The 27,946-nt window shown below is 42.2% G+C and overlaps 1 protein-coding gene and 1 pseudogene across 2 annotated transcripts in view; one reads left to right on the forward strand and one right to left on the reverse strand.

The window, feature by feature from the left end:
• The window catches only part of LOC148027156 (protein-lysine N-methyltransferase rrg1-like), an 80,451-nt gene extending 54,248 nt beyond the window's left edge, over nucleotides 1-26,203 (forward strand). The window contains exons 2-4 of one of the 2 annotated variants that reach the window (XM_087691700.1): nucleotides 24,376-24,846; nucleotides 25,029-25,127; nucleotides 25,201-25,478. In XM_087691700.1, the coding sequence (XP_087547826.1) occupies nucleotides 24,376-24,846; nucleotides 25,029-25,127; nucleotides 25,201-25,329 (699 nt within the window). In that variant the 3' untranslated portion in view covers nucleotides 25,330-25,478. Of the gene's footprint in view, nucleotides 1-24,375; nucleotides 24,847-25,028; nucleotides 25,128-25,200 lie in introns of both variants that reach the window. The other variant, XM_087691699.1, reaches the window with a different exon arrangement.
• Nucleotides 6,121-6,858, reverse strand: LOC148027157 (uncharacterized; annotated as a pseudogene).
• Nucleotides 26,204-27,946: the final 1,743 nt, after the last annotated feature.

Here is a 27,946-nt window from a genome sequence, read left to right on the forward strand (position 1 = left end):
CGCCTGGCCCCTTCCCCCAGGGCAGCGCAGGCTTGACTGGATCCTGCGTGAAGCTGGGGACCTGCAATCCGACCCTGCGCAGGATCAACCTCACCTAACCTAGCTCGCCCTCTGCCAGGACGAGTGTGAAGACAGCAGTATGACTGGCCTGGATATGGATTTTCTTGACCGGACGGTGGCAGCCCTTGGCCCTGATTCCGATGCAGAGGAGCGGGAAGATATGGTGCCACCGGAGGAGTTGCCGCCGAGTTCTGAACTGCCGCCTGCCGGCAAACGCTCCAAGCATACTTCTGATGAGCTAATGAGTCCTCCGGAACGCTCCTATGCGCAAGTGGCCTCTGATCCTGTGGATTCGCAGGAAATTGACTGGGAGCATTTGTTGGACTTCGCCAATACTCTGCTCGGCGATTATGTCCAGCATAATACTGAATCTTTTTCTGTTGCGGGAACGGATGATGTGCTGGAAGCCACGGTGGACCCCAAATCAGTCTTGCGATCCTTCTCGGTGTTTTATGACCGTGCAGTTATACTTTTCTTCACTGGCAGGATCCCAGTGCTTTCGCATATTCGCCAGTGGTTGCACCATCTATTGCAAGGGGAGTCTGTTGAGGAGATCTTCCTTGGACCTCGCGGCTTTTATGAGGTGCTGCTGAAATCGGAAACGCATGGAGCTGAGCTCCTGTCCAAGTTGCCACTATTCTTTGATCGCCGCTTGGTCCATGTTGTGCCATGGCGCCCCATGGCCGACTTCCAACGTGTGCTTCAACGCGAATGCCCGGTGTGGGTGGAGGTGGAAAATTGTCCGGCGGTCTATTGGCCCATGTTGAAGGATGCGATGGCGGTTGTGGGAACAGTGCTGGTTCCCCCAAGCCTCAGGGCGATGAACCGCAACCGCTTATGCATGCTATGGGACATTGCCAGGAAAAGGCCCGCGTGGCTTCGCCTCAATTGTTCGGCCATGCATCCTTTGTATTTTTGCTTAAAATGGGGCAACTTTGCGGGACACTGCTTTTCATGTGGTAAATTGGGGCATTTCATGGCCGAATGCCCTGAAAGGCAATCGTCTTCGGAGGATGCGCAGGTTGTGCTGCCCAAGGATGATATGGTGCTTGATGCCACGCCCCAGGAAGCCCTTCAGTCTCCTCATGTCATGGATAAAGGCAAACAACAGGTCCTGAGTGTGGATTCCCGTCGCACTGACTGGATTGAGGCACGTCCCAAAAAAGGTAAAAAGTTGGATGCACGCCTGGCGGATCCTGGGCCTACTGCTTCCCAGGATTCCGTGCGCACGTATACGCGCCGGAAAGAAATATCCACTTCACAGCAGGCTGTGCGTCCTACGGCCCCGTCTGCCCCCCGTAATCAGTCTCCAAGGAGAGCCTATACTGACGGCCCCAAAGGCCCACCTGCCAAGCTGGCGTTTGATGCCAAAGGTAATGTTATTACACCTTGGGATCGGCGTTATCTCCGCTCCTCTCCCAAGGCAGTGGATTTCCCTTCTACCTCTAAAGCAGGTCGCCAGAATTCTTTTGCAGTATTGGCTGATTTTCTGGATGAGGGTGTCCTGGATGCTCTCGCGGAAAAGGTGAAATCGAGGCAGCAGGCGCCTCGTTCCTGACTTCCTTCTTTGAGGATACATGAAGATAGCCACGTGGAATATGCGAGGCATTTGCTCTCGCCATAAGCAACATGCCATGTGGACCGTCTTGCATGAGAACCAGTGAGACGCATTGTGTGCAGTTGAGCACAAAAGTCACGGTGAAGCAGGAAAAGTGATGGATTGTCATGGATTCTGTCTGTTTTATGCAGGGACCCTTGCTACGCACTATTCGGGTGTGCTGATGATTGTCCATGAGAAATATCAGCCTGTCCTTGTTCAAAATGATGTGCAGGGCCGCTTTCTGGTGATCGAAGTCTTATTTAAAGGAGAGATTTTATGGCTGTTGGGCCTCTATGCTCCGAATGATCCCGCATCCCGACGGGATCTTTGGTCCACTTTGCAGGGCTCCATGTCACTCGGCCGAAGGGGGTTTTTGATGGGAGATTTCAATATGTGTGTTGACTCTTCTCAGTCCACTTCAGGGCATTCGGTAATGGATACGCCGGAAAGCCGGGTGTGGAGTTCCTTTGCTTTGCACGTACTCAAGCAAGATCTTTGGTCGTGGCTTCACCCTTCTTTTTCAGGGTTTACTTTTCATTCCGCACAATATGCAACTACCTGGTCGCGACTGGACAGAATGTATATCATGCAGGGGGATGATTTTCTTCCCGAGATGCTGGAAATGAAGGTCTTGTAGCAATATGCGTTGTCGGACCATTTCCCCCTCCAGCTTGAGATGCGGGCACAATCTATTGCACCTTTTGTGCAATTGCTGGATAGGCTCCCTTTACGTTTCAACTCCTCTTATTTAAAGCATTCAATTTTCCAGGGCTATATGTAGCAGTTGATTGAGAGGTTCTTATTGGACTTCGCCTCTGAGGGCTTGCCTTCATTTGCACGGCTGCTCTCTAATGTGCAGCGGGTTGCTCGACAGTATGGGATCCATCATGCCTCGCTTTGCCGCCGACGTCGACATGCAGCAGAAGACTTACTGGCTTTGGTCCGTTCCTTGCTTCTGGATTCCCCAGATGATGATTTTCTGCTGTCACTGGAGAGGCGCTTGGCCCATCTTATTCAAGTGTTTCAGTTGAAATCTTATCAACAGGCCAAGCTGCACAACTTGACTGACACATTGCAAGATAGTGCCTGCCAGTCTCATAAGTTCTTTCGCGCCTTGCATGCATCTCCGGCTCGCGAAAATATGACCAGACTCCAGGATTCGGAAGGTCGCATGGTCACTGATCCGCAGACCATTGTCACTATGTGCAGAAACTATTTTATGGAACTTCTTGGTTCTTCTTCCTCGCCTTCTAGCCAGGTTACGCATGCCCGCTCGGTCTTCTATCATCTGGTCCGCCAGCAGGTTCCAGTTGATATGCAAGCCACTTTGGAGGCGGATATTTGCGAGGAAGAGGTTATGGATGTTTTGTTGCACCTGCCGAAGGATAAAAGTCCTGGCTGGGATGGTCTCACTAATGAATTCTTTCAGACCTCGGCCACGCACTTGGTGAAGCCATTGGTGGTCATGTTTCAGCAGGTTTGGGAAACAGGGGTCATGTCCTCCTCATGGAAAGAAGGCCTTATCAAACTAATTCCAAAGGTCCCTTCGCCGTCAAAGCTGCAACACTGGCGACCAATCTCTTTGATGGGCTCCATGTATAAAATCTACTCCAAAGTGCTGGCGAATCGGCTTCACAAGCACCTTCCAGCTATTGTGCATCCTCTCCAATATGGTTTCATTAAGGGCCGCAACATTCTGCATAATATCTTAAATGTGCAAATGGCTATTGACTATGCGTGGCACTCCGGTCAGGAAGTGGTATTGATTCAATTGGACTTGGAAAATGCGTTTGATTATGTGGACTGGTCTTTCATTGCAGATCTCATGTCTGCTATGGGCTTTGGTACCCGGATGTCCCGATTGATCTACACCATTAGTGCTGCGGCTTCCTCCAGAGTTATGCTTAATGGTGGGGTTACAGAGCCATTTGTCCTTGCACACTCGTTCAGACAGGGTTGTCCTTTGAGCCCTCTCTTCTTTGCCCTGGCGACTCACCCGGTCCTTTCAATGTTATCCTCCATGGCAGCCTCTGCTCAGCTGACCGGGCTGTCTCTTCCGTTGGGTCAGCACTTCGTTAGCCAATCTTTGGCTGATGACACCTTTATGATTTTGCAGGCGGACAGGGACAACATTCGAAGGGCATTAGATGTTTGGACACTCTTTGGTCAGGCCTCTGGGCTTCGCATCAATGCCTTTAAGTCAGCCATTCTCAGTTGTACGGAGCTTGATTTACAGTCCTTAGGCTGGCAAGGCCAGGTGGTTTCCCGTGGTTCCATTGTCAGGCAGCTTGGATACCCATTGGGGGTGGATGTACGGCCAAAAGACCTGCTGGAGTGGATTTCACAAAAACTGGCGGCGAAGTTTATGTATTGGAAGTCGCAAGCGTGGCCATTCCATGTCCGCCTCAAAGTGGCCCAGACAATCATGCTACCAATGCTAACGTATTTCCTGCCTTTGTTGCCATGGACGCCTAGTACTTTGAAGGCTCTCACTCATCCCATCCATTTCATGCTATGGAAGAAGGATTCACTGCAGGCAGGCATTTCGTGGATTTCATGGTCACATGCATGTACCCTCAAGCGCATGGGTGGTGGAGCTATTTTGGATGCACACACTCATATGTTAGCTCTCCGTTGGTCCCTTTTTCGTGCCATGTGTGTGGATCATCACCCGTGGACCATCATAGCCCGTTATTTTCTTGAGGACAGCGGGCTCCGCCATGGTAACACACGGCTTCGGGCCTCCTGGTGGCATGTCCTTAATGCTGACTCTCGTTTTTCCAGTCCCTCTTCCTCTTTGTTACTGCACTTGGTCGGCTCTTGGAAAGTGGTGCTCCCAAAGGCCCGTTGGCACCCAGTAGGGGACCGCTTGCAGACTAACTCCTTTCAGCTGGAATTGTTGGCAATATCGAGACTCCTTTCATGGGAAGATAAACATCAGCTCAGACCAAGATTTAATCGCATGGTCCGTTTAGGTGTGACGTCGGTTGCGGATGCTACCCTTGCCACTCGCAATGTCCTCGTATCGTTTCGGACTGCTAGGCGACTCTTCAAGATCCCGCGTGGATACCGTGATTTATGGGAACAGCTTTCGTCAGAGCTTCAGGGTAGGCAACCCTTTCCTGCCCTGGCTATGGATCGCCTTTTGGCAGGACTGGGACCTTGCAGGCCGGCTAAGTCTGGAAAAGGTCTCTACTAATCAGGTGTATCATCTTCTCATTCAAGATCACCAATGGCTGGGTGAGAAAGCTAATACTGTTTGGGGACTGCGGAAATCGCTGTCATGGTGGCAGAAAATGCTGATGGAGGGCTGTCTAAATAAGACACCTTTCAAATGCAAGGTCTTTCTTTGGCGGGTGATGATTGGTGGTCTTCCTCTGGCCTCGGCCCTTGCCAAGCGTCGCATCTCGAATGGCAATTGTTTCTTCTGTACCACACCGGCGGAATCGGCCCGACATCGTTTTCTCTCTTGCCCGCTCGCCAAGAATATCTAGTCACTCTTGTCGCACATTTGGCGCGCGGTGGTGGGGTCCTCGCTAACTCCTTTCGACTGGGTTTTTGTGCGCCCGAAGTATCCCACACCGCCACAGTTGCATGTGAAGATCTTATTTCACTTTTTCAAATATTGGGGATGCTGGCACATTTGGACCACGCGCAATGCTTTTCTCTTTGATTCGGCCTCTAATGTACCGCGACATATTGCCAGGCTTAAAGGGCTCTTGCATTGGCAGCTAGATCTCATCCGACACTCCGACTTGCTCCCTCGGGAGGATTTGCATCCGTGGCATATGGCAATTGCCTCTGGGTCGTTGCCATGATTGGTGTAACCTTTTTAGTACATTACTACGGGGATTCCCCACGCGTTGGCCTAGGGCCCTCGTGTCTCTTGTAATCAGAAAAAAGAGAGAGAGAAAGAAAGAGAGAACCTCTTCACATGATGGCTTTGTGTCATCATGTATCTTGTAATCAAGTAATCTTGTATTTTTTTCGTAATTAATACAATTACCTTTTACGAAAAAGAGAGAGAGAGAGAGAGAGAGAGAGAGAGAGAGAGAGAGAGAGAGAGAGAGAGAGAGAGAGAGAGAGAGAGAGAGAGAGAGAGTTTCTCGGATGACCCGGTGATCTGATGTAACAGAAAGTAAGAGATACACAGAGAGAATGCTCACCTGATGGTCTGATGTAAATATTTACTACTTAATTCAATTATCTTCACGAAAAGAGAGAGAGAGAGAGAGAGAGAGAGAGAGAGAGAGAGAGAGAGAGAGAGAGATGAAATGATATATTAACGTCTACAAAAGGCCAAAATGACCTATGAGACCATGAGTTACAATCATATGTATGATGGGATAACTGTTTGGGCAAAATATGTAGTAGAAAGCAAAATAAGAAAGGAAACTAACTATGGCTATGTGTAAACATAGAGCTCTATCTAGTAACAATGAGCTCCAAATGGTACAATCTCATGTGGGTATGGAGGGCCTAGCTCTAGCCCGAGCAATAATCCCCTGTATCCGCCTATGAAGGTGTTGTCGGTGTCTGTGTTGAGGCCTAGGACATCTGGATCGGTTAAGCTGAATGGCTCGATCAATCAATACTCCTTGTCTGTGTGTGGACTATGGTGGTGGGAGAGGCTCTCGTGTGGACTATGGCTGTAATTGTATTGAAGTCTTCTGAGTCTCCTTTGCAAAAAAGTCCGTGAGTTGCCTCTGCGAAGGGCTTCGATGTCCTGGAGCAGCTGTACTTCTGAGGCGCATGTCATGAAGCCGTCGTATCTCAAGAAGAAAGAGGCCAAGGCATCGCTGATCGGTAAAATCCACGACTCTGGATAGTGGTCCAAATCCGTCTCTAAAGAGACAGTGGAAACGATCACGGACCTCCTAATACGGTGGGCATCGGCATATATAATGCTCCTCTGTCTCTGGCTCTAATTGGCATATCTGGCATATGTGCTCCTTTGGTGGGATAGATCTATATCTGCCAGTCTCAATCTCTAGCTGATGTGAGGAGGTGCGCAACTGGCCAATAGTACATCTGATCCCATGGGAAAGATGGGTGTCCATGTATCTCGGGCGAACAATAAATCCATCGTCAGTAGTGTGAAGGAAATGCTCGCGGTAGAAAGCCATCTTTGTCCCTAGCTCTTGCGCTGGCATCAACCATGTGCGCTTGATATCCAAGTGGGTAAGATCCATCCTCATGATCTTGCGAATCTCTAACCTGCTCAGATCAAGAGATAGTGCACCAAGGGAGTACCGGATAGGGGTAACTTGTCCATGCAGCTCAAACCAGACAGGCCGACATCTATGCATACCAACATGAAGTATCACCCTCTCTGGCAAGTTGCCTGGAGGACCCAAGGGCCAACCATGCATATCTATGTCTGGGTAAGTCCCATAGGCTATGTATGTATGCGATCGATCGGGTGAGGGCTTCTACCACAATCGGTGTAGCTGCTAGCTTGGCTCTGATGATTTCATGTGGCACTGAGGCCTTACATTTGATCATCGTGGATATCATGGACACTAGGGGTTTCTCCATCGACCTCCATCGGTCATAAGTGCGCCCCCATCTGTACGGTGGTCAAGATTGGGCCTCCATATCCGTACTCCATAAAGTAGTGTGGATGTGGCCAGTGTATCAAAGAACTATAGCTTGGTGCGGGGTTATTGGAATTGCACCTGTGAGCACATCCTCTTCAAACCACCAAGTGCTATGTATCCGCGAGTCAGTCTAGTGTCTGTTGCCTCTCGCATTGAAAAGGTGGGCCCTGTGAATAAGACTCCCAGGTATGCATAAGAATCCACATAGTCCAGTTCCTCAGATCCATATGTGAATTTAGGCGCCGATCTCATGACCCATTGTGGTGTAGTATTAAATACCATCACCTTGGTTTTACCAAGGTTCACTGAAAGCCCACTGTCCAAAGTATAGGAGTGTAATGCGTCCAAGTGTCTCTGTAAACCCTCTGGAGAGTCAGCTATCAATACAATGTTATCTACATACAATAGGAGAGAGAGAGAGAGAGCTCTTGCAAGTAGAAAGTAAATTGAAGTGCTAAAGTGATGTGATAGGTGATATGAAGGTTTAAGGACTAGGGCCTCGATATGTAGGCCTAGGTATTCACCAAAACTTTTGACAGTTATTAAATGCTTAGTAGTGTAGAATGTGTTCACTCCTAAATACTCACTAGAGTGTCATTACGTATAGAGGTCATACATGAAAGTTTCACATAACTAATGGATGATAGAACTTGTAACACAAAGCATAAAAAAACGAAATGGGAAGGTCTTACCTCACAATAGGTAGTGTCTAATCCCATGCAAAAATTTCTAGAGGGGAGATACAACAAAGTAGAGGGGTTATTTGTAACTAGAGGTAGAACACGGCATGCTCTAATGACAAGCTTAGGGTTTAACCAGCCGTCCTTCTTGGATAGGGTGGTAAATGATATGATTAATCACTAATTATAAGAAGTACAAGATTGCTATTGATTGAATCTTGGATAAGGAAAGCTTGACGGGCCCCCAAAACTGGTATCCCTTGTAGTATTTCTTTAAGTTCTATTGCAATTGAATGAAGTACATTGAGATTACTCACATGGTGGTTTCATACATTTAGTATGATATGTTCATTATGCGAATATGTAGGATATGGAACATATACAAAAATCTTAAGAATAGAATGTTTTTTTTGTATGTTCATTTAAAAAATACATATAAATTATATATAAAGTCAGCCTACATACATATAAAATGTGCAACTTAAAGATAGATCATGAAGAGACCTAGGCATCGTGGAGGAGAATGAGAAGAAAGGATGAGAGGGAGAGGAAGAGGGATTTGGCAAAGGGAGAGGGAGAGGGAGAGCATGTAATATGTATGAATGAAACTTGAAAGTGAGAGAGAGGGAGGGAAAGGGAGAGAGGGGAAGAGGGAGAGGGATAGGAAGACGAGAGGAAGAGAAGGTGAGAAAGGGATAGGGAGAGGGAGACGAATAGGGATAGGAGGAAGAGAAGGCGAGGGAAAGAGAGAGGGAGAGGGAGAGAGAATGTAGGGTGATTGAAGAAGATAGTGGCTTGAAAGTTGAGTTAAAGAGAGGAAGATTGATGAAGATGGCAGCTGATTTGTGTAATGAGATGGTGGGCATAGGACCCAAGGTGGTTGATGAGCCCTAGTTTTTTCTGTAAATTAGGATATAAAGTGTAAAAAACATAGCTACTCTCCACCAAGCCTTGAAAATGGTTGAAATTTTCTTAGGAATTTCTTGTAGAGGAGAGAGAGAAAGCCGAGAAGAGAGAAATGTCAAATTTCTGTCATAGGAAAGTGCCAGAATCAGCTATAGAATAATCTTTGAGAGTGAAAATGCTGTCGCTAGCTGTTTCACACCTCTAGGAACTTATTGTGAGTAACTCCAAAGGCTAGGCCAACAATCGCCTATAGCTGGATGGCCTTCTGATTGTGGTGTAAAGGCCCTTTGCTACTCTTGTGTATAAATTTACTTGTATATGTGACCGCACCCTTGTGGGTGTGAGTGTACCGTACCCTAAGTATAAATACATTCTTTTATTCTTTGTGTGCATCACATTGATATACACCCAACTTGAGTCTCCACTCCCTCGGCACTCTCTACTACTGATGAGCACACCTCATTTCCTTTGCCCACACCACTTGGGCACTCTTGCTCCCCTTCAAAGTGGTATCAAAGTTGCGGCAAGAGTGTGCGTGCTTCCGGAGGATTGTATAGGTCAATCTTTGTGCATGTGAAGAGACCGGCAGGTTGGCACTTTTGTGTGCAAAAGACAGTGTTTTTAGTTGGCGAAAGGCAAGTGACAGTCCGTGTGACCAGTCAGAATCGTTAGTTAGTTCAAATTGGTATCAGAGTTGCAGCAAGAGTGTGCGTGCTTCCCGAGGACTGTACGGGTCAATCTTTGCGCGTGCGAAGAGACAGGCAGGTTGTCACTTTTGTGTGCAGACGATATCGCATTTTCGACACATTTCATGCATTTCTCGTCGGTTTTTTTTAAACTTTTCTGAGAAGGAGATACCTTGCTTACTGACAGGGGTTCGCACGCGTAAGTTGCATGCGTAAGCACAGTGCTCAGATTTTGTGAAGATTTGTGCCCCGAAATTTAGGGCTTTTCCCAAATTTGATGCTGTTCATGCAAAACAGAGACATTTGCTCCATAAATTGCAAACATGCGTATTTGCCTTGGAAATTTTGGGGCTTTTGCTCAGCTGTCCAATTTCATTGAAGTTTGTGCACATTTGGACCTTGTAATTTGGGGGTTTTGCAAAAATTGTGAAATTTGTGTAACATTTGCCCGTATTTTGATACTCATGATGATGTATTAATGCAATTGGGGTAGATTTATTGCAAAAATTTTGGGGCTTTTCGCATCGGTGATGCATTTGGTGTTGATTTGTGCTTTGACAATGAAATTACAGCAGATTCATTACTGAGTGGGAGAAATTTGGACTTCCGATGTATTAAATGTTGTAAAAGGGCAGCTTCTGTTGGTACATGTATTGCTAAATGCTCATTGTGCAGTGAAACAGTGGTACATACAACACTTTGGTTATTGCATTTGGGCATTATGGTGATGTATTATTGAAGTGGGAGCTGTCTTTTATGCATACCTATGAGGTTTGGTTTATGTATATGCTGTAATCAGCCCTTGGGACTGAGATTGCAGCATAATATCTGCTTCTCGGGCAGTTTTGGAAGTACAAGTTTGAATACTTGCTGTTATATTCAGCAACCTTGCTATTGGTTGAAACTATTCAGTATTTTATTGTTGTAAGTGGTTGGCAATGCATTTACATCTGACACAAAGAATCTTTTTGAGATTCACAAATTTGATGGCAATGGCTTTGATCTTTGGAAAGATTGTATGTAGGGTATATTTTTTTTGAAGGATTGTGATGATGCTTTGGCAGAACATAAATCTGTTGCTTTGTCACATGAGAATTGGGCTAAAATGAATAAAAAAGCTATCAGTTACGTTAAAATGGCAGTCTCGCAGATGATATCTTGGTTGATATCAAGGGACTCACCACTGCATATGCAGTTTGGGAGAAACTCAAGGCTATGTATGAGAATACAACTCATGTCAAATAGGTCCATCCCATGCGAAAGTTGGTCAACTTGAAGCTTGATAAGTCTAAGCCGGCCCCAGAGCACTTAAATGCATTTGTCGGTCTTTTGAGTCAGTTATAGGATGCAGACTTATTGGCTTTTGATCTTATGCTGAAGGTATCTTCTTGCTCATGACTTTACTAGATTCATGGGAAGCATTGGTTGTGTCATTGAGCAACAACCTCGACTTGACATTGATGGTGTGCGTGGTTCTATTCTCAATGAGGAGATTAGATGCAAGGCAAGTAGGGAAAACAGTGGATCAGCCTACAATGTAAGAGGACGAACTAAAAAGAGGTCAAATGCTGCAGAAAAGAACAAAAATCGCAGCAAAAGCAAGGAAAAATGACAAGATGTCACTTGCTATAAGCGTGGTCGCAAAGGACATAAAAAGCGTTATTGCAGGTATTATAAAAAGGAGCAAGAACGCAAGAAGTAGGCTATTGCAAAAGGCAAAAAGAATTAGAAGGATTGTAAATGTGGGTATCTAATGTTGCTATTGAGGAGATAGAAGAAAATAAAGATGTTAATTTTTTGGCTGTATCTTCAAGTCCATATGCTATGTCAATGGAAGACATGTATATCACTAAAAGGGATGTGATAGATGCCTTGTTGTCTACTCATGATGGCTTGTTATAATTGTGAATTGTTGACAGTGGTACTTCATTTCATGTAACTCCATCTTTGGAGTGTTTTTCTTCTTACGCAATAGGTAACTTTGGAAAAGTTTATCTAGGGAATAACCATGCATGTGATATTGAAGGAGTAGGCACCATACACTTGGCTTTTGAAAATGGTCAATAATTGATTCTTCATGATCTTAGGTATGTACTTGGCATTAAGAAGAGCTTGCTTTTTGTTGGGTAGTTAGACAACGGGGGTTACATCACTACCTTTGGTGGTGGAATGTGAAAGATACAGAAAGGATCCATGCTAGTCACTAGAGGCAGTAAAAAGAGAACTCTTTATTATCTTCACTGCAAGGCACTTTCTGAAAAGTTTGTTGTAGTTGCAGAAGTGCACTCACACATGGAGTTATGGCACAAGTGTCTTAGACACATGAGCCAAAAGGGTTTATATGCACTTTTGTCACTTGGAAGAGTTGATGTAAAAAACTCAAAGCTTGATTTTTGTGATGAATGTGTATTGGGAAAACATGTAAAGAGTTCATATTCTCATGGAACCTCTACGAAGGCATGTACTTTGGATTTAGTTTATTTTGATGTATATACCATGTCGATAAAAACTCATAGTGGTTTCTGTTATTTTGTGTCTTTTATTGATGACCGTTCTAGAAAGCTATGGGTTTACTTGCTTAAGCAGAAAAGCGAGGTATTGGACACCTTTAAAAGGTTTTATGCATTTGTTAGTACTCAAAAGGGTTTAAATTTAAAATGCATAATAATAGACAATGCGGAGGAGTATGTATCTAAACAATTCAATAAGTTTTGTGATGTAAATGGGATTAAACGGGAGTTTACATCCCCTTATAATCCATCATCTAATGGTGTGGCTGAGCCAATTAATCACACTTTATATGAGAAGATTTGGTGGATGTTGTCCATAGCTAATCTTTCGCAACTATTGAGAGGTACCTAAAACTGCAGTGTATATTTGTAATCGATCTCCACATCTTGCACTCAAGAGTGGCATCCTTGAAGAGGATTGTGTTGCCAAACTTGCTTCATATGATCTCTTAAGGGCCTTTGGCAGCGAATGCTATATACATGTACTTGTTGATAAGAGAACCAAACTTGACATGAAATCCCACAGAGACATCTTCATGGGTTATGGAGATGAAGTTGAAATGGATTGTAGAGTTTGGGTTCCAAGCATGAAAAAGGTAGTAGGCAACCGAGATGTGGTATTTAATGAGTCCATAGTTATCAGGTATAAAAGGTACGATACGGTACGGTACGATCAAATACTGTACTAAATGGTATCTTATGATTTTATAAGGTATGGTATGATTTTAGTACGAAAAAAAATTAAGATGATTTTTTAAATAACAAAAACCATAAATCATTAAATTATAGATCATAGAATATATATTTAAAGTAGAAATGGCCATTTCATTACAGAATAAGATGAATATGAAGGTGACCATCGCGGTCACATGGGCTACGCAAAACACGCGTTACAACTACGGTCTAGTATATGATATAACTAATACAAAAAAAAAGAAACTTATGAATCTATGATGAGGCATCACTATCATCATCATCATCATCAGAACCATCTGAGTGCTCATCAAGAGAGTTTGAAGATGACTCCTCGGCATTCGATGATGAGACACACTCATACTTATACTCACTGATGAGATTACCATCATCATCAAATGATGGCTCCCTAGATAGCGGCTATGTAGGGAAGGGTGGGATGTCATCACGAGGCACAGGATATGAGGTACTAGAGCCCGCCTTACATATGTCTGTAAGCCACTTGAACCACCTCTCCTCGATGATGGAGGGCATTGAATGACCATACCCCCGCTACCACGTACTTGAACTCCTTGCCCACGAGCACATTGAGTATAAGTGTCACGAGTATTTGTTGCTATAAGCTCTTTATAGAGCTTTGCAAAAATCATCTCCTTCTCATCCACCTCCTTATGTATACTTGGAAGAGTGTCGCTCTTTAACTTGAATGTATCAACATTCACCTACACAATGCAGTGATGCACATAAGATTGATCATTGTAAATGCTAAAGTCTAAATTGTAAAGTATAAACTTCAAATTTCAAAGTCTAAAAGTTAAAACAATAAATTTTAAATGTTATGGTTAAGTGTTTAAACACTTAACCATAACATTTTAAATGAGTATCTGTTGCTATAAGCTCTTTATAGAGCTTTGCAAAAATCATCTCCTTCTCGTCCACCTCCTTATGTATACTTGGAAGAGTGTCGCTCTTTAACTTGAATGTATCAACATTCACCTACACAATGCAGTGATGCACATAAGATTGATCATTGTAAATGCTAAAGTCTAAATTGTAAAGTATAAACTTCAAATTTCAAAGTCTAAAAGTTAAAACAATAAATTTTAAATGTTATGGTTAAGTGTTTAAACACTTAACCATAACATTTTAAATGTTTAAACTTGAGTCTAGAGAGAGTTGAAACTTGAGCCTTTTAAGTTTCAAGTTTTAACTTTCAACTTTTAAGATTCAAAAATGAAGAGAGATGGGACTCGAGGGTCGGGGACCTTGCGGCCTGGGTGGAAAGAGAGAATTGAGATAGATCATAGATACTAGAGAGAAATTAATTATTAGAATAGGGAGATAGATAGTTATGCATAAATCAACATTCAATCATGATATTATCATAATGAAAGGAAGTGAAATAAATTTACAAGGCAAATTGCAATGTATACCTCAATGATAGCTTGTCGAATGTGGCGGTAGATGAATGCGCCCCCATCGATTTCCTCCCCCTCTTGCTGGTGTCTATGGTCCGCAAAAAGTAAGTGTCGAGTGGACATGAGACGAGTATGTTGATGATGCCCCGTTTCTTATGATCACTCCATCCATCGGTCAGAATGGAGCAACCATATTTTATCCATGCGGCCGGAATAGGATCGAGGGCTCTATCAATCCTCTCCTTCTCTTCATCAATCTTTTTCGTCCTCATATCATTGTATGTAACACCGGTCCATCCTTCACATGGATCCACATTGGCAATGGCTTTTACCATCTTCTTTCTCCATTGCTCTTGCTTTAGGACATTGAATGCAAAATTGCACTCAATCATCGTGCATGCAATTTTAATGTCTGCAAGTCGTTGCCTTTCTCTAAGAAAAGCAACCGATCCACACACATGATCGGGAGCTTGAGAGAGAGAGGATTGTTTTTATCGGCACTGCATGAGCCTCCACTTTTTGTTTTTTATCGGAGCCGGATGCGGACGTTGAACCCCCACCACCAATGGTAGAGGCCTCTTCTGCATTGGTTGAAGATACACCCACGTTTGATGCTTCCTCGTTAGTAGGCATAGGAGTTGGTGCCGATAAGCCACTTCCTCCTCCTTTTGTGGATCTCCCTCTCATCTTTGCGAGAATCTCCTCCGTGATGTTTTGAGGGATTTCCTTGCATGGAGCAACTTGCCCCCTTGTCTTGGAAAGATGTTGGAGAAGCCGAGTTGCACCACTTGTATAGCGCTTCCCGCAATACTTGCATGTCCAATGGTGGGAGTTGGACTTCTTTGTGTCCCTCGTGCTTCTCACGAGTCATGGTGCCGATGACGGATAAAGAGGCCACACACAGAGAGAGAGAGAGAGAGAGAGAGAGAGAGAGAGAGAGAGACGCTTGAGTTTCAACTCTTGAAACTTGAGTCTTGAAAGTTGAAAGGGAGGGAGACTCAAGAGGCCCGATGATTGGGGCAAAGTTGAAAGAGCAACAGAGAGAGAGAGAGAGAGAGACGCTTGAGTTTCAACTCTTGAAACTTGAGTCTTGAAAGTTGAAAGGGAGGGAGACTCAAGAGGCCCGATGATTGGGGCAAAGTTGAAAGAGCAACAGAGAGAGAGAGGGGATGGGAGATAGGAATGACATGCTTTGATAGGGTGCGGGATGGGGGGGATGGGAGATGAGATTTGAGAATAGCAAATGCTTTGATAGGGTGCGGAAAAGAGGGGATGGGAGGTGAGATTCAAGAATGACAAATCACAAGTCCATTCAAGAATCAAGATCCAAGAGAGGAAGTCGAGAATTAGAGAATAGTAAGTGCTTGCTGAATTGGTGTGGAAACATGGAGGAGAGGAGTACCTTTTGTAGATGAGAGAAGGGTTATAGTTCAAACAATCAAAGAGAGAGGGGTCAACGGTCAAAGAGAGGGCTGCAAGTGGGAAGGAATCCAAAGAGGGTTGCCAGGGGGGGGGGGGGGGGAAGTGCATGGCTGGAAAAGAGGGTGGGATGGGGTATCCAAGGCTTCCCACCTCCCCAAAAAGTGCAATTGTGTAGGATACACGAGGAACGGGAGCGCAGGAAACACAAAATATAGGATTGAGGACGCGTAGGCCAAGTGGCCCAAATAGGCTCGTTTTAACGTACGAATTCGTACCATATAGATCGTACCGTATGGATGGTGTTGTATGTCGTACAGAGGCAACTATGAATGAGTCAAAGCTGTTGAAAAATGCCACATCTAGTGATTTAGACAAAAAGAAAGTGAAATTTCAGCATGATTAGCCACTTCAACTACCATGAGCCAATGAAAATACAGGTCCACTTGATACTTCTTTTGATAATCGGCGTATCATTATTGAGTCATATGAAAATGGGCAGCAAAGGGATGCTGAAAATCAGCTTGGGCAACAAAGTTTGTATGTTGAAAATGAATAGCAGCTTGAAAATGCAGTTGAACAGCCAAATAATGAGGTCATTGACATTTCTTTGGATGTGGATCCATTGTTTGATAACACAGATCATTGGGTGAGAAGGTCCACATGTGTTAGGAGACCTATACAGAGGTTTGATCCCTCTTTGGACTGAATTTTAATCATAGATGAGAGTGAACCTCTCACATATAAAGAGGCATTATCATGTGAGTTAAAGAAAAAGTAGGAGCTAGCTATACAGGAAGAAATGAAATCTTTGTATTAGACTGATACTTGAGATTTGGTTCCATTGCCTAAAGATAGGAAAGCTATTTCTAACAAATGGGTCTATAAGATTAAATGTGTGGATAGCAAACCCAAATACAAAGCTAGGCTTGTGGCTAAGGGTTATACACAGAAAGAGGGGATTGAATTTCAATAAGTCTTTTCACCTGTTGTCAAAATGACCACTCTTCGGGTATTGTTTGCTATTGTAGCATCTATGGATCTTGAGCTTAATTAAATGGATGTTAGAATTGCATTCTTGCATAGTGATTTAGAAGAAGAGCCATACATGAGAGAGCTAGAGGGCTTTGTTATGCCCGAGAAGGAGCATTTGGTGTGTAGGCTTAAGAGAAGCTTATATGGTTTAAAAGAGGCTCCTAGATAGTGGTATAAAAAATATGATGCCTTCATGCTTTCACATGGGTTTAAAAGAAGCAATGCCAATCACTGCTAATATATAAAGAAGGCTGATGATGGAAGCCTTATAATCCTTATGCTTTATGTGGATGATATGCTTATTGCCGTTAAGCATAAAAGCTAGGTTAATGCACTAAAAAGACAACTAAATTCAATATTTATCATGAAGGACTTGGGTGTAACTGAACACATTTTGGGCATGCGTGTGATGAGAGATAGAGAGTAGCAACTCTTATTTCTCTCACAAGAAAAGTACATCAACAAAGTACTTGATTGTTTTTCTATGGCAGATGGTAAGCCACTTGGTATTCCTTTACCACCATACCTTAAGCTTAGCAAAGCTAATTGCATAAAAGATGATAAGGCAACTAGGTCTATTAAGGGTGTTCCTTATGCTTCAGCTTGTAGGTCACTCATGTATGCTATGGTTGCCACTAGACCTGATATTACTCATGCACTGAGAGTTGTGAGCACGTTTATGTCAAATCTTGGCAAAGCACATTGGGAGGCAATGAAATGCATCTTCCGATACCCTAAATGCACACAAAGAAAATGTATTTACTATGGAAAGGGTACGTTAGATCTGTTGGGATATTGTGATGCAGATATGGCAGGTGACTTGGATACTTGCAAGACTACTAGCGGGTACATATTGTAAACGCCCTCGAACAACGTAGTATGCTTAACAATTATGATATTCGCTTGTTTTTTAGATTTAATATAAAAGAGAATGAACACTTAAAGCTGAAAATGAAAATTACTCACAAAATTACAGCCATGAAAAAGTAATGGAGACAAGATTGAGGATTGAAGATGGGCAAACCACCCCCCCCCCCCCCCGTGAAGGAATGTATTTTTGCTCAACCCAAGTTCGCTAGGGAAGAGCTCAGTTACAATCAACCTGAGAGTGAGGAGAAGTAATTCTCACTCTCACAAGATCATGCAAAGATGTACAAACACACATGCACTATCTATTATGCAATGATAAGAACTGATTTCTTTACAGTATGAGAGAAGAAAGAGGGAAAATCAGCCTTTCTTCATAGTTGATCAGCAGTATATGGATAGGGCTTGCTTCTTGTTGCTAAAATGGAAGAAAGAGCTCGAGAAGGAGGTGTTGTAATGAATTTACAAGCTTGCTGTCCTGTAAAACAACAGTGATAGAAGAGGGAATATGGAGGAATTTGATAATGGAGAAGTGGGGGATGACGATGGGGATGGATGGGCCAGCTTTTGGCTATCTGTGGGTGCTGTACATCAGTTTACAGCAAAGAAAAATGATGCTGAATGAAGAAAAACGAGCTCTTATTTATAGGAGAGGGAAGAGCTAGTACAAAAGGGGAAAGTGGAGTAGCACAAGACAAGTGTCCAGCCACATGTCATGAGATGTGACAAGTGGTGGGACACTTGGAAACTTGTGTGACAAGTGTCTTGACACTTGTCTCTTCTCTATGGCCTTTCTTTTTGGGCTGAATACTGTCAAGAATAGAAACAACCAAATTTAGTAAGCACAGTCAGGGTACAGAATTTACTATTTTTAGAATGTCATCCCTATTTTTTAGGACTAGCATTTTTAGGCTAATTCGAGGCTCCTAAAATTTAGGGACCTCTCCAATATAGGTGTCATATGAAAGCTTTTTCCGTGTACATCGCAAACGGTATTAGAATCTTCATGTGACTTTCCTATGCAAAGAAATATGCATTTCAAGCTTTCAGCCCACACATGCACATTGTACAAGCATTTCATGATCATGCTATCTTGTTAATTGTAAGTTGTAACTGTCTGTTCTGGCGGATCTAGCCCACACTTCAAGGCATCAATCCTTTCTGTGTGCGAGTCTAACCCTGATATGCGTGAGTTCTGGTCATAGGCGCCCAATCGGGCCATATAGGTGGAAGTGTGAACTATCTTTTCTCTAACCCACCGCGTGGGTCTACCATAACCTGTGACCACTCATCAGTGGCCAGCTCCAATGCACTTTTCTTTATATATAATTAGTGCAAAGGAAACAAATTTAATAAATCATTATATAGACAAATTAATGAAAAAGGATACAAATTGTATTTCTATAGAATTGTAACAGTTAGCCTAAAAATGCTAGTCCTAAAAAATAGGGATTGTAACTGAGCTCTTCCCTAAGGGACTTGGGTTGATTGTAACTGAGCTCTTCCCTCTCAGGGATACAAATTCTCCTCACTCTCAGGTTGATTGTAACTGAGCTCTTTCCCTAGGGACTTGGGTTGAGGAGAAATACATTTCTTCGGCCGGGGGGGGGGGGGAAAGGGGGGTTTTTGGGGGGTTGCCCTTTTTCAACCCTCAATCTTGTCTCCATTACTTTTTCATGGCTGTAATTTTGTGAGTAATTTTCATTTTCAGCTTTAAGTGTTCATTCTCTTTTATATTAAATCTCGAAAACAAGCAAATATCATAATTGTTAAGCATACTACGTTGTTCGGGGCGTTTACAGTGGTATCAGAGCTTTGGCTCGGTCCTCACCCCAACACTGGTACTGCTTACAATTATAAGTTTGTTTGTTTTCAGCCCTTGCATTGAGTGCTTGAGCATATTTTTCTTAGAATCTCAATGGATTAGTCAAGTGCTATCCTTCAAGCCATTCAAAGTCTTAGAGAGGAGAATTAGCAAATTCGTGAGCAACTTCTCAAACTAGAAAAAGTTGAGAATCCCAAAGAATTCAAGGAAAGAAGCCCATCTGCTTCAAGGAGATAAAGCCATACCAATGAAAGGAGCTGATCAAGAAGTCCAACTACTTCTAAGAGGCAGTCTCATTCTACTTCAAGACAAAGAAAGAGATCGCGCCGAAGCTCATCCTCTTCTTCAAAGTCATCTGGCGCCTACTCTGATGGACCCTCTTCTAGTGACGAAGAGTCACACCCTTCTCGTGGAAGACCTCATCATCGTCAAAGGCATCGACATTCTTCACCCTTGTCTCCATCTTCATCCCCATCAAGCACTTCATCATCTTCAACCTCAAGATCCGGGCATGGACAAAGGCATAAGAAGAAGAAGAAGACTAAGTCACTATCTCAACTTGAAAAGAAGATCAAGTTCAGTATGTATGATGGTTCCTGAAATCCTGATCTTCTTCTAAAGTTTATTCGTCAATTTCAAATTTTGTATAGTCGTGACAAGTATAAAGAAAAATGATGCTGAATGAAGAAAAACGAGCTCTTATTTATAGGAGAGGGAAGAGCTAGTACAAAAGGGGAAAGTGGAGTAGCACAAGACAAGTGTCCAGCCACATGTCATGAGATGTGATAAGTGGTGGGACACTTGGAAACTTGTGTGACAAGTGTCTTGATATTTGTCTCTTCTCTATGGCCTTTCTTTTTGGGCTGAATACTGTCAAGAATAGAAACAACCAAATTTAGTAAGCACAATCAGGGTACAGAATTTACTATTTTTAGAATGTCATCCCTATTTTTTAGGACTAGCATTTTTAGGCTAATTCGAGGCTTTTAAAATTTAGGGACCTCCTAAAATTTAGGGACCCCCCTAATATGGATGTCATATGAAAGCTTTTTCCGTATACATCGCAAAATCAGTATCAGAATCTTCATGTGACTTTCCTATGCAAAGAAATATGCATTTCAAGCTTTCAACCCACACATGCACATTGTACAAGCATTTCATGATCATGCCATCTTGTTGATTGTAAGTTGTAATTGTCTGTTCTGGCAGATCTAGCCCACACTTCAAGGCATCAATCTTTTCTGTGTGCGAGTCTAACCTTGATATGCGTGAGTTCTAGTCATAGGCGCCCAATCGGGCCATATAAGTGAAAGTGTGAACTATCTTTTCTCTAACCCACCGCGTGGGTCCACCATAACCTGTGACCACTCATCAGTGGCCAGCTCCAATGCACTTTTCTTTATATATAATTAGTGCAAAGGAAACAAATTTAATAAATCATTATATAGACAAATTAATGAAAAAGGATACAAATTTTGTTTCTATAGAGTTGTAACACATATTTACCTTGATTGGTAGGGCCATTTTTTGGTGCTCTAGGTTACAAAAGATAGTATTACTTTCTACCACTGAGGCTGAATATATTTTAGCCACCACTGAAGCTTCGAAAGAAGCTGTTTGGCTTGGTCGTTTGGTCAAGGTTTTGGGGTTGTATGCTTGGCTAAGAATGCCATGTTTCATGCACGTACCAAACATATTGATGTGTGGTATCACTTTATGAGACAGGTTCTGGATGATGGTCTAGTCACATTGACTAAGATCAAAACACAAGATAACCTTGCAGATGTTCTTACTAAAAGCCTTGCAAAGACTCCACATGAGCATTGTATACGGCTAGTGGGATTTGGTTAAAGGTTCGCAAGTGACCTTTAAGTGGGAGTTTGTTGGGTGTAAAGCCCCTTTGTGGTGTAAAGGCCCTTTGCTACTCCCATGCATAAATTTACTTATACATGTGATTGCACCCTTGTGGGTGTGAGTGTACTATATCCTATGTATAAATATATTCTTTTATTCTTTGTGTGCACCACACTGGTACACACCCAACTCGAGTCTCCACTCTCTCTGCACTCTCTACTGCTGAAGACACCTCATTTCCTTTGCACACACCACCTGGGCACTCTCACTCCCCTTCACTGACGCAGTCACCAGCTGCTAATGGACCTCCCGGTGTCTCAAAATGGCTCATCTCAGCTGGTCTCTGTTGTTTACGATCTCTCTCTAGTCTCTCTCAACCTCCACAATGCTCCAAATGGTTGGAATGGCCCTCAGCTAGCTCGAAACAACCTTCTCTCAGCTTAGATGGTTAAGTTTGCCAAGTGGCGCCTTCTGAAAGCAAGTTCCAGCATTAATTAATCAATTTTCAGATCAAAGTTTTAAGAGTTAATTGGCTGGTGCCATAGTTGCATACAGAAACGGGCAAGAAACGTTTCTTACCTTTTTGAGGCATTTCTTATGCATCAAAAAAAGGTCAGTGGTTCGAAAGTGATGTTTTGGCTAAAATAAGTATAACCTATCATGAAAGCACAGTTTCCCCTTGTGAAAGAGCCTAAAAGTCGTGTTTTTGCTCTTGCAAACATGCCTTCTACTTGAAACCTTGGGATTCATGAATCTTGCCCTTCCAGTCAATTTGTGATTGTTTGCACTCTATGAACTAAGGAGATGCTTCAAATGCCTCTTCCAATTACAAGATACACCAACTCATACTTCAAATGTGATTGTTTGCACTCTATGAACTAAGGAGATGCTTCAAATGCCTCTTCCAATTACAAGATATACCAACTCATACTTGTAATGCGGCTAGCACAAGTACCACTATAGCTATTGATGAGGATCTACTCGAGAGCTCCAACTCTAGGAACGAGAGTGATCAGGAGGAGGACTTTCAACATCATTCATGACTCATGATACATTCTATATGACTTAGGATGATTGACTTTTAGTAGTTTCCATAATCCATTTATGTATTGAATATTTGACAAGGTTCATGAGGCTAGGGACTTCTTTGATATTTGGTTACTTCTATGATTCTATTCATGTTTGCTACTTTTATTCTTGCTTTAAAATGGCATTTAATGTTTCCTTTCAAATATCATGTTGATAACAAAATTGAAATGCAATTTAAAAATGGTCAATAACGCCTATTTTTTTAAAGATTTGACATTGTTTTCATGCTCAGTGTATAATTTGATCATTGGTCATGTAGATAATGGATAGGTAGGATTATATCTTTGAGTATTTCATGTATATAGATTCTATAACCCATATTTTTTACTGTATAGATAAGAAACGTTTTTCAAACGTTTCCTAAAAATTAATTCTATAGGAAACTTGTTTGAAACTCATTTCCTACCTTTTTGTTTCCGAAACTCCTTGCTACTATGGGCACATTTAATACTCTAACCCTTAGGAATCTCAAGTTGTTCCAAATATTAAGTGACCTTAGATTAGCATTAACTAATTAATAAATGCCCAATCCTAATGTCATCATAGGATATTTTAAAGGTCCATTTCATATCATAGGCTCAAATTAACACTAGCGACTCACATGTAACTGTCCAACATGACTTATAACAACTCTTACCATTGTTATCCATGCCAAAGATTTTAAATTATCATTGTGACTTGACTAAATTGCACTTCACATGTGTACCTTACATGTGCATCACTTAATGGTACCAAAGCTAAGCATTAGAAATACATGCCCCCATGATGGACCTCCCCTTTGAAATCCTTGCAATCGTCCTAGTTGCACTATAGTGGCACAAAGGCATCGGCGGCCACTAGAAATGCATGCTGGTATCATAGTCAAACATGTGCACCTATCGGCACTCATGTCTTGTGCATGCCTGAAATTCCAGCCTCCTAAATCAGCTCTGATCCACAAACATGAATCGTAACCACTGTTTGAAAAATAAAGGATGCATCCACATGCCAAAACCCGGCATTATTCTTACCCCACAGCAAAATAATGCATAAACAATGCATCATGGCAATGATGTAGCACATGATACTCATGTCAAGCAAATATCAATTGCAAACCACATGTAACTTATGGAAATGTACTTCTCTTGTATCACTTGCAACTATACATTGCATAGCATCCATCCCGTATATACCTTGCAAATGTATATGATATCCAAATGTACATTCCATGCATTTCATACATATTAGTAGCCTTACAAATGTATAATTTCAAAGCCTAGGTGTAAACCATACATACTTGCATACGAACTTGTGGTTAGTACATTGGATAGTGATCCTAATGGTAGAAATATTGCCAACATATTGTACCCTTGATGCAAACCAAGTACATTCGAGATCCACCCTATAATTGAGCTATCCATAACCAGGGGAGTGGAGATGCAACCTTCCCCTTGAGCATCAGGGAATACTTTGGACCCTCTATTCTTTGCTGAGCTTGAATGAACCTGATCCAAAGCCAGCTCTATCTGATATACCTGAAGGTGAAGTGCATCATTGAGGATGGTTTGCGAGGTCATCCTTCTCCATCCGTTTGCATCTATTCATAGGTGGAACAATTCGGAAATTTTACCAAGTAGCACATACTTTATCTCTAACTTCACTTGACCCGAAACCTCAACAAGGTTCTAGGCGTTTGTCCCTCTGAACCGCACAGAACCTCAACTAGGTTCTAGGCGACTGTTGCCAAAAATGGTACATTGACTTCATTTCCCTCATGATCAACACTATATAAAGCATTTGTATAACCAGCATTCATACGATGTGTCCCAAACACACCGAGGTTAGCAAACACATTACCACACATGCCACTTTGTGCCCTACGCATCATGCCAACATTGCTATTCATGTGATTTTGCATTCCACTTGTTGCCATTCATCTTTCCTTTCATAGATGGCTCTCAAAACCCTCATGATCAGAATAAAGATGGGTGTTTTCTTCCTGTCAAGTGCACTGACAGGGTCACATGATGCCGTTGACTGAAAATTTCACAACAGCTACTTGATTCGTGTAAGTATGTTGTTAGTATTAAACTGTACTGCAATTTTTGTTTTATTGGACTTGTTATATTAATACTGAAAGTGGCTGTCTGTTAGGTCAAGGAGATGGACTATACTAAAGGAGGACTTGGCTGGAAGGTATGGGGCACTGCTTTGCTACTTTCCTGGAGACTCGTGGAAATGCAGAAAGATTTTACAGGAAAACGTGTGCTAGAACTTGGCAGTGGTTGTGGTCTTTGTGGTCTTCTCATGGTTAAGCTTGGTGCTGCAGAGGTTGTTTTGTCAGATCATGTGCCAGATATCTTAGCAAACCTTTGTGACAATGCTCTTCTTCTGTGTGCAAATAGTGACCTTTCAAACTTCTCCACTCCTGCTGCAAAAGCATCACAAGACAATCCAATGCATGCAGCTCAAGTAGCATGCAACTACTGCTTTGAATACAACTATGGAAAAAATGTATCAGAAGACATATTCAATGTACAGCGTTGCCTTGTTCGTGTACGGTTTCTAGATTGGCTTGAAGATATGTCTGGATCTTCAAGCAATGAACTGCACAAAATTGAGGAGGTTGGTGGCCATTGATACTACACAGCATTTGCCAAATTTTACTTCAGCTGTCCAATGATGTGGTTTGTTGATGTCGTGAGTTGTTGCCAGTTTTCTAAGGTGGATAGTTTCATGTTTTGGTTGGTGTTGCTGCACATGTATCAGATTTCTTTATTTTTAAGCTTGTTTTTGGTGGTTAACAGGAGTCCAGGTACCTTCCTAAGCTGGAGAATGATGAGAAATTTGATTGGATTATTGGAAGTGATCTTATTTACAACCAGACTAGTCTTCGAGCTTTGGCAGTAAGTCTTTTGAATGCCATGTTGACATGGACGGTTAGCTTTATGAATGATGCTATGGATATGATTGTGACAGGGAAAGCACCATGTTTTGTGCGTAGGAGGTGATACATCGGCGCCTTTTGAGATCACAAGGACGGGGGTTGTTTGCTGTGCCTGTAAGGGAGGTCCGACTGCTGAAATTATTTCTGAAAGAGCTGGATGAGCTAGGAATGCATGTGCATGTAGAGCACTGTAATGAAGAGGAGTGGGCCAAATGCATAGATTCTGTCGGTGGCTCTGGGCAGGATGGAGGCACATTTCATGGCACAGATCACTATGAAGGAGGTCTTGTCATAATTGGTGTCTCCCATAAAGGAGAACATGTAACATGAGATTGCCAGTTTGCATGTTTTACGGGTTGCATTCCAAAGAAATTGGTACTCAATCTCAGCCTGGTTGTTAACAATAAGGCGAGGTAACTCTCTGCAACCTCTTGCGTTTTTTGCGAATGTACTGAGAATGCGGAGAGCCGGATTTTTCACGGAAGCTGGGATCGAATACCCGCACCCATGCTCATAGTCGTGAGATTTAACCAGCCAAGTTGCAAGAAGCGAACATGTAATTTGATCCGAGAAGCAATGCGACGAACCGTATTGCCACCAAGCACATGATAGCATGTCTAGAGGGCTAACAGGAGCAGCTCTCCACATTTTGCCACACAATTGGTAGTAAAAAAAAGGCAAAAATAGGTGAGAAGTCACATACCTTTCTTTCAACATACACAAGGAGACCCTTGCTTTACCCTCCATCCTTTTACTTAAAACAAATTGGGTCTTTCACACAAAATCTTCTAAAGTTCAATCATTCCATAAGCCAACCTTTAAAAATATATAGAGTACATTTTGTCAAGATGATCTGCCTTACATTAGGGATCATGCACAAAATCTAGAAACATCGAGTCATTTATGCATGCATTTCTAAGTGCTTGTCTAAGGATTTTGTGTATTGTAACATTTGGAGTAGCTAAACACTTATAAAAAAAAAGGGCAGCTACATAAATACTCAGCAAACTACCAAAATAAAGTAGTATCATTAAGAGCATCTCTCACCTTGGGCATGTAAGGCTTTTTCTTGAATATTCATTTGATATGCTTCTCATCATATGAGTCTCCAAACTAGACCCAAGTTGTCCATTTAATACCTTATCTCTTGTTCATTGTTTTTTAGGGCGTTTTGTAATTATTGCTCTTGTCTTTTACATAATCTAGAGCTCCAAATTGATTGATCAAAAGCTTAAGATGCTCATTGTTGAACTTGCTTTAGGCCACAACCCTCCTCTTCTTGATGATACTTGTCTTCCTCTTAGAGATCTCCACTATACAACTTGGCATTCAACATGGCAAATAATCTTTCTTAGGCATAAGAACCTTGCTATCCATTAATTTTTATCAAAAAAGACCTTCAAAAGCTCAAAGGCAACCATTCTTAATTTATTTTGTCATGAATACCTTGATTTTGTGTTTTTTACATATTTCTCATTTGTTTGGAGCATTCTAGGCACAGGATATGGTTCCTCTTAGTCACACAATAGACTATTTTAAGGGCATTTGTGCATGCATCTCCTCAACTTGCAAAAGGTCCAAAATGTGTTCAATCAACTAAACTTGAATACCTCAAGTTGATCAAAATTTGACATGTCGAATCCATCCAAAGAGCACTTAGTCACTATAATTAACTCCTACAATACCTTGACTAGTCATTGACAACTCAATGGCTTTGTGCCTTGCTTGTTTTGATAGGGGATCTCCAGAAAGGGAAAAAAAGCATTGACTTGAGGTATTTTGGCATCAAATATCTCAAGTTTTCTTGTGTCAACTTTATATCTTTGCTTGAAAACTTGCATACTACTTAAAACTTGTAACTACACCTTGTCTAAATTAGGGAACCTTTACCAAAGGACTTGATTGAAGTTGACCATTGGTTTGAGAGCTCAACCTTTGGTAGCTTAAGGTATTGTGAGGTGAATATTTGGAATAGACATAGATATTCAAAGTCCTTGCTTGATCATCAAAAGTTGGAGGCATTTTCATTTTCACATCTTGTGGACATCATATCATGTTGTTTAGTTTGGAGGCTTAGAATTTCGAGTTGAAGAGAGAATTTCCCACTTGCACGTTTTGTTGGCTCAAGGTATTCCTCATGAATACCTTGAGCTAGCACATAAATGTGCAAGTAATTGTCTAGATGACACAATCCAAAGGGAAACACCTCAGTTGCAACATATACACCCTTTACATAGTTTGAGGAGCACCTTGAACCTTAGTTGAAGGGATATCTAGTTCTTCCTTGGCTTTGGAACTCAAGGCATTAATGGGAAGGGCTAGAATACCTAAAGCCATTGGATGCCTACTTGGGCCTCCAAGTCAAAGACTAACATTTTGAAACCCCTTGTTTACATTATGTTAGTGCTAGTTGACCAACTTAAAGGCTTTCATGTTTTCAACTTCTTGAACTTGAGAGTCCTAGTGCATTTCTTTGGAGATGCACTCTTGCTTTTAAGTTCTAGGAGTTCAATGTATCACAATGAAGTTCAGACTAAACTACTTGCCACTAGTAGGAACATAGAGAAAACCAAAATAGATTCTCATTGAACACACAAAATAGGGAAAGAGATCAAATAGTTAGAAAATACCATACGAAATAATGTCAGACTATACATCAAAGAATTCATTAGATAATACATCAGAGTATTAAACATAAGTATTGGACATCAAGCCTCTAAATATCAAGATACATTGAGATAATATGACATGTTAGATAAGAGAACGAAGCGCCACACA

Source organism: Lygodium microphyllum, chromosome 13, assembly GCF_053477565.2.
Source record: "Lygodium microphyllum isolate KBCC chromosome 13, Lygodium_microphyllum_v1.1.10, whole genome shotgun sequence".
NCBI lineage: Eukaryota > Viridiplantae > Streptophyta > Polypodiopsida > Schizaeales > Lygodiaceae > Lygodium > Lygodium microphyllum.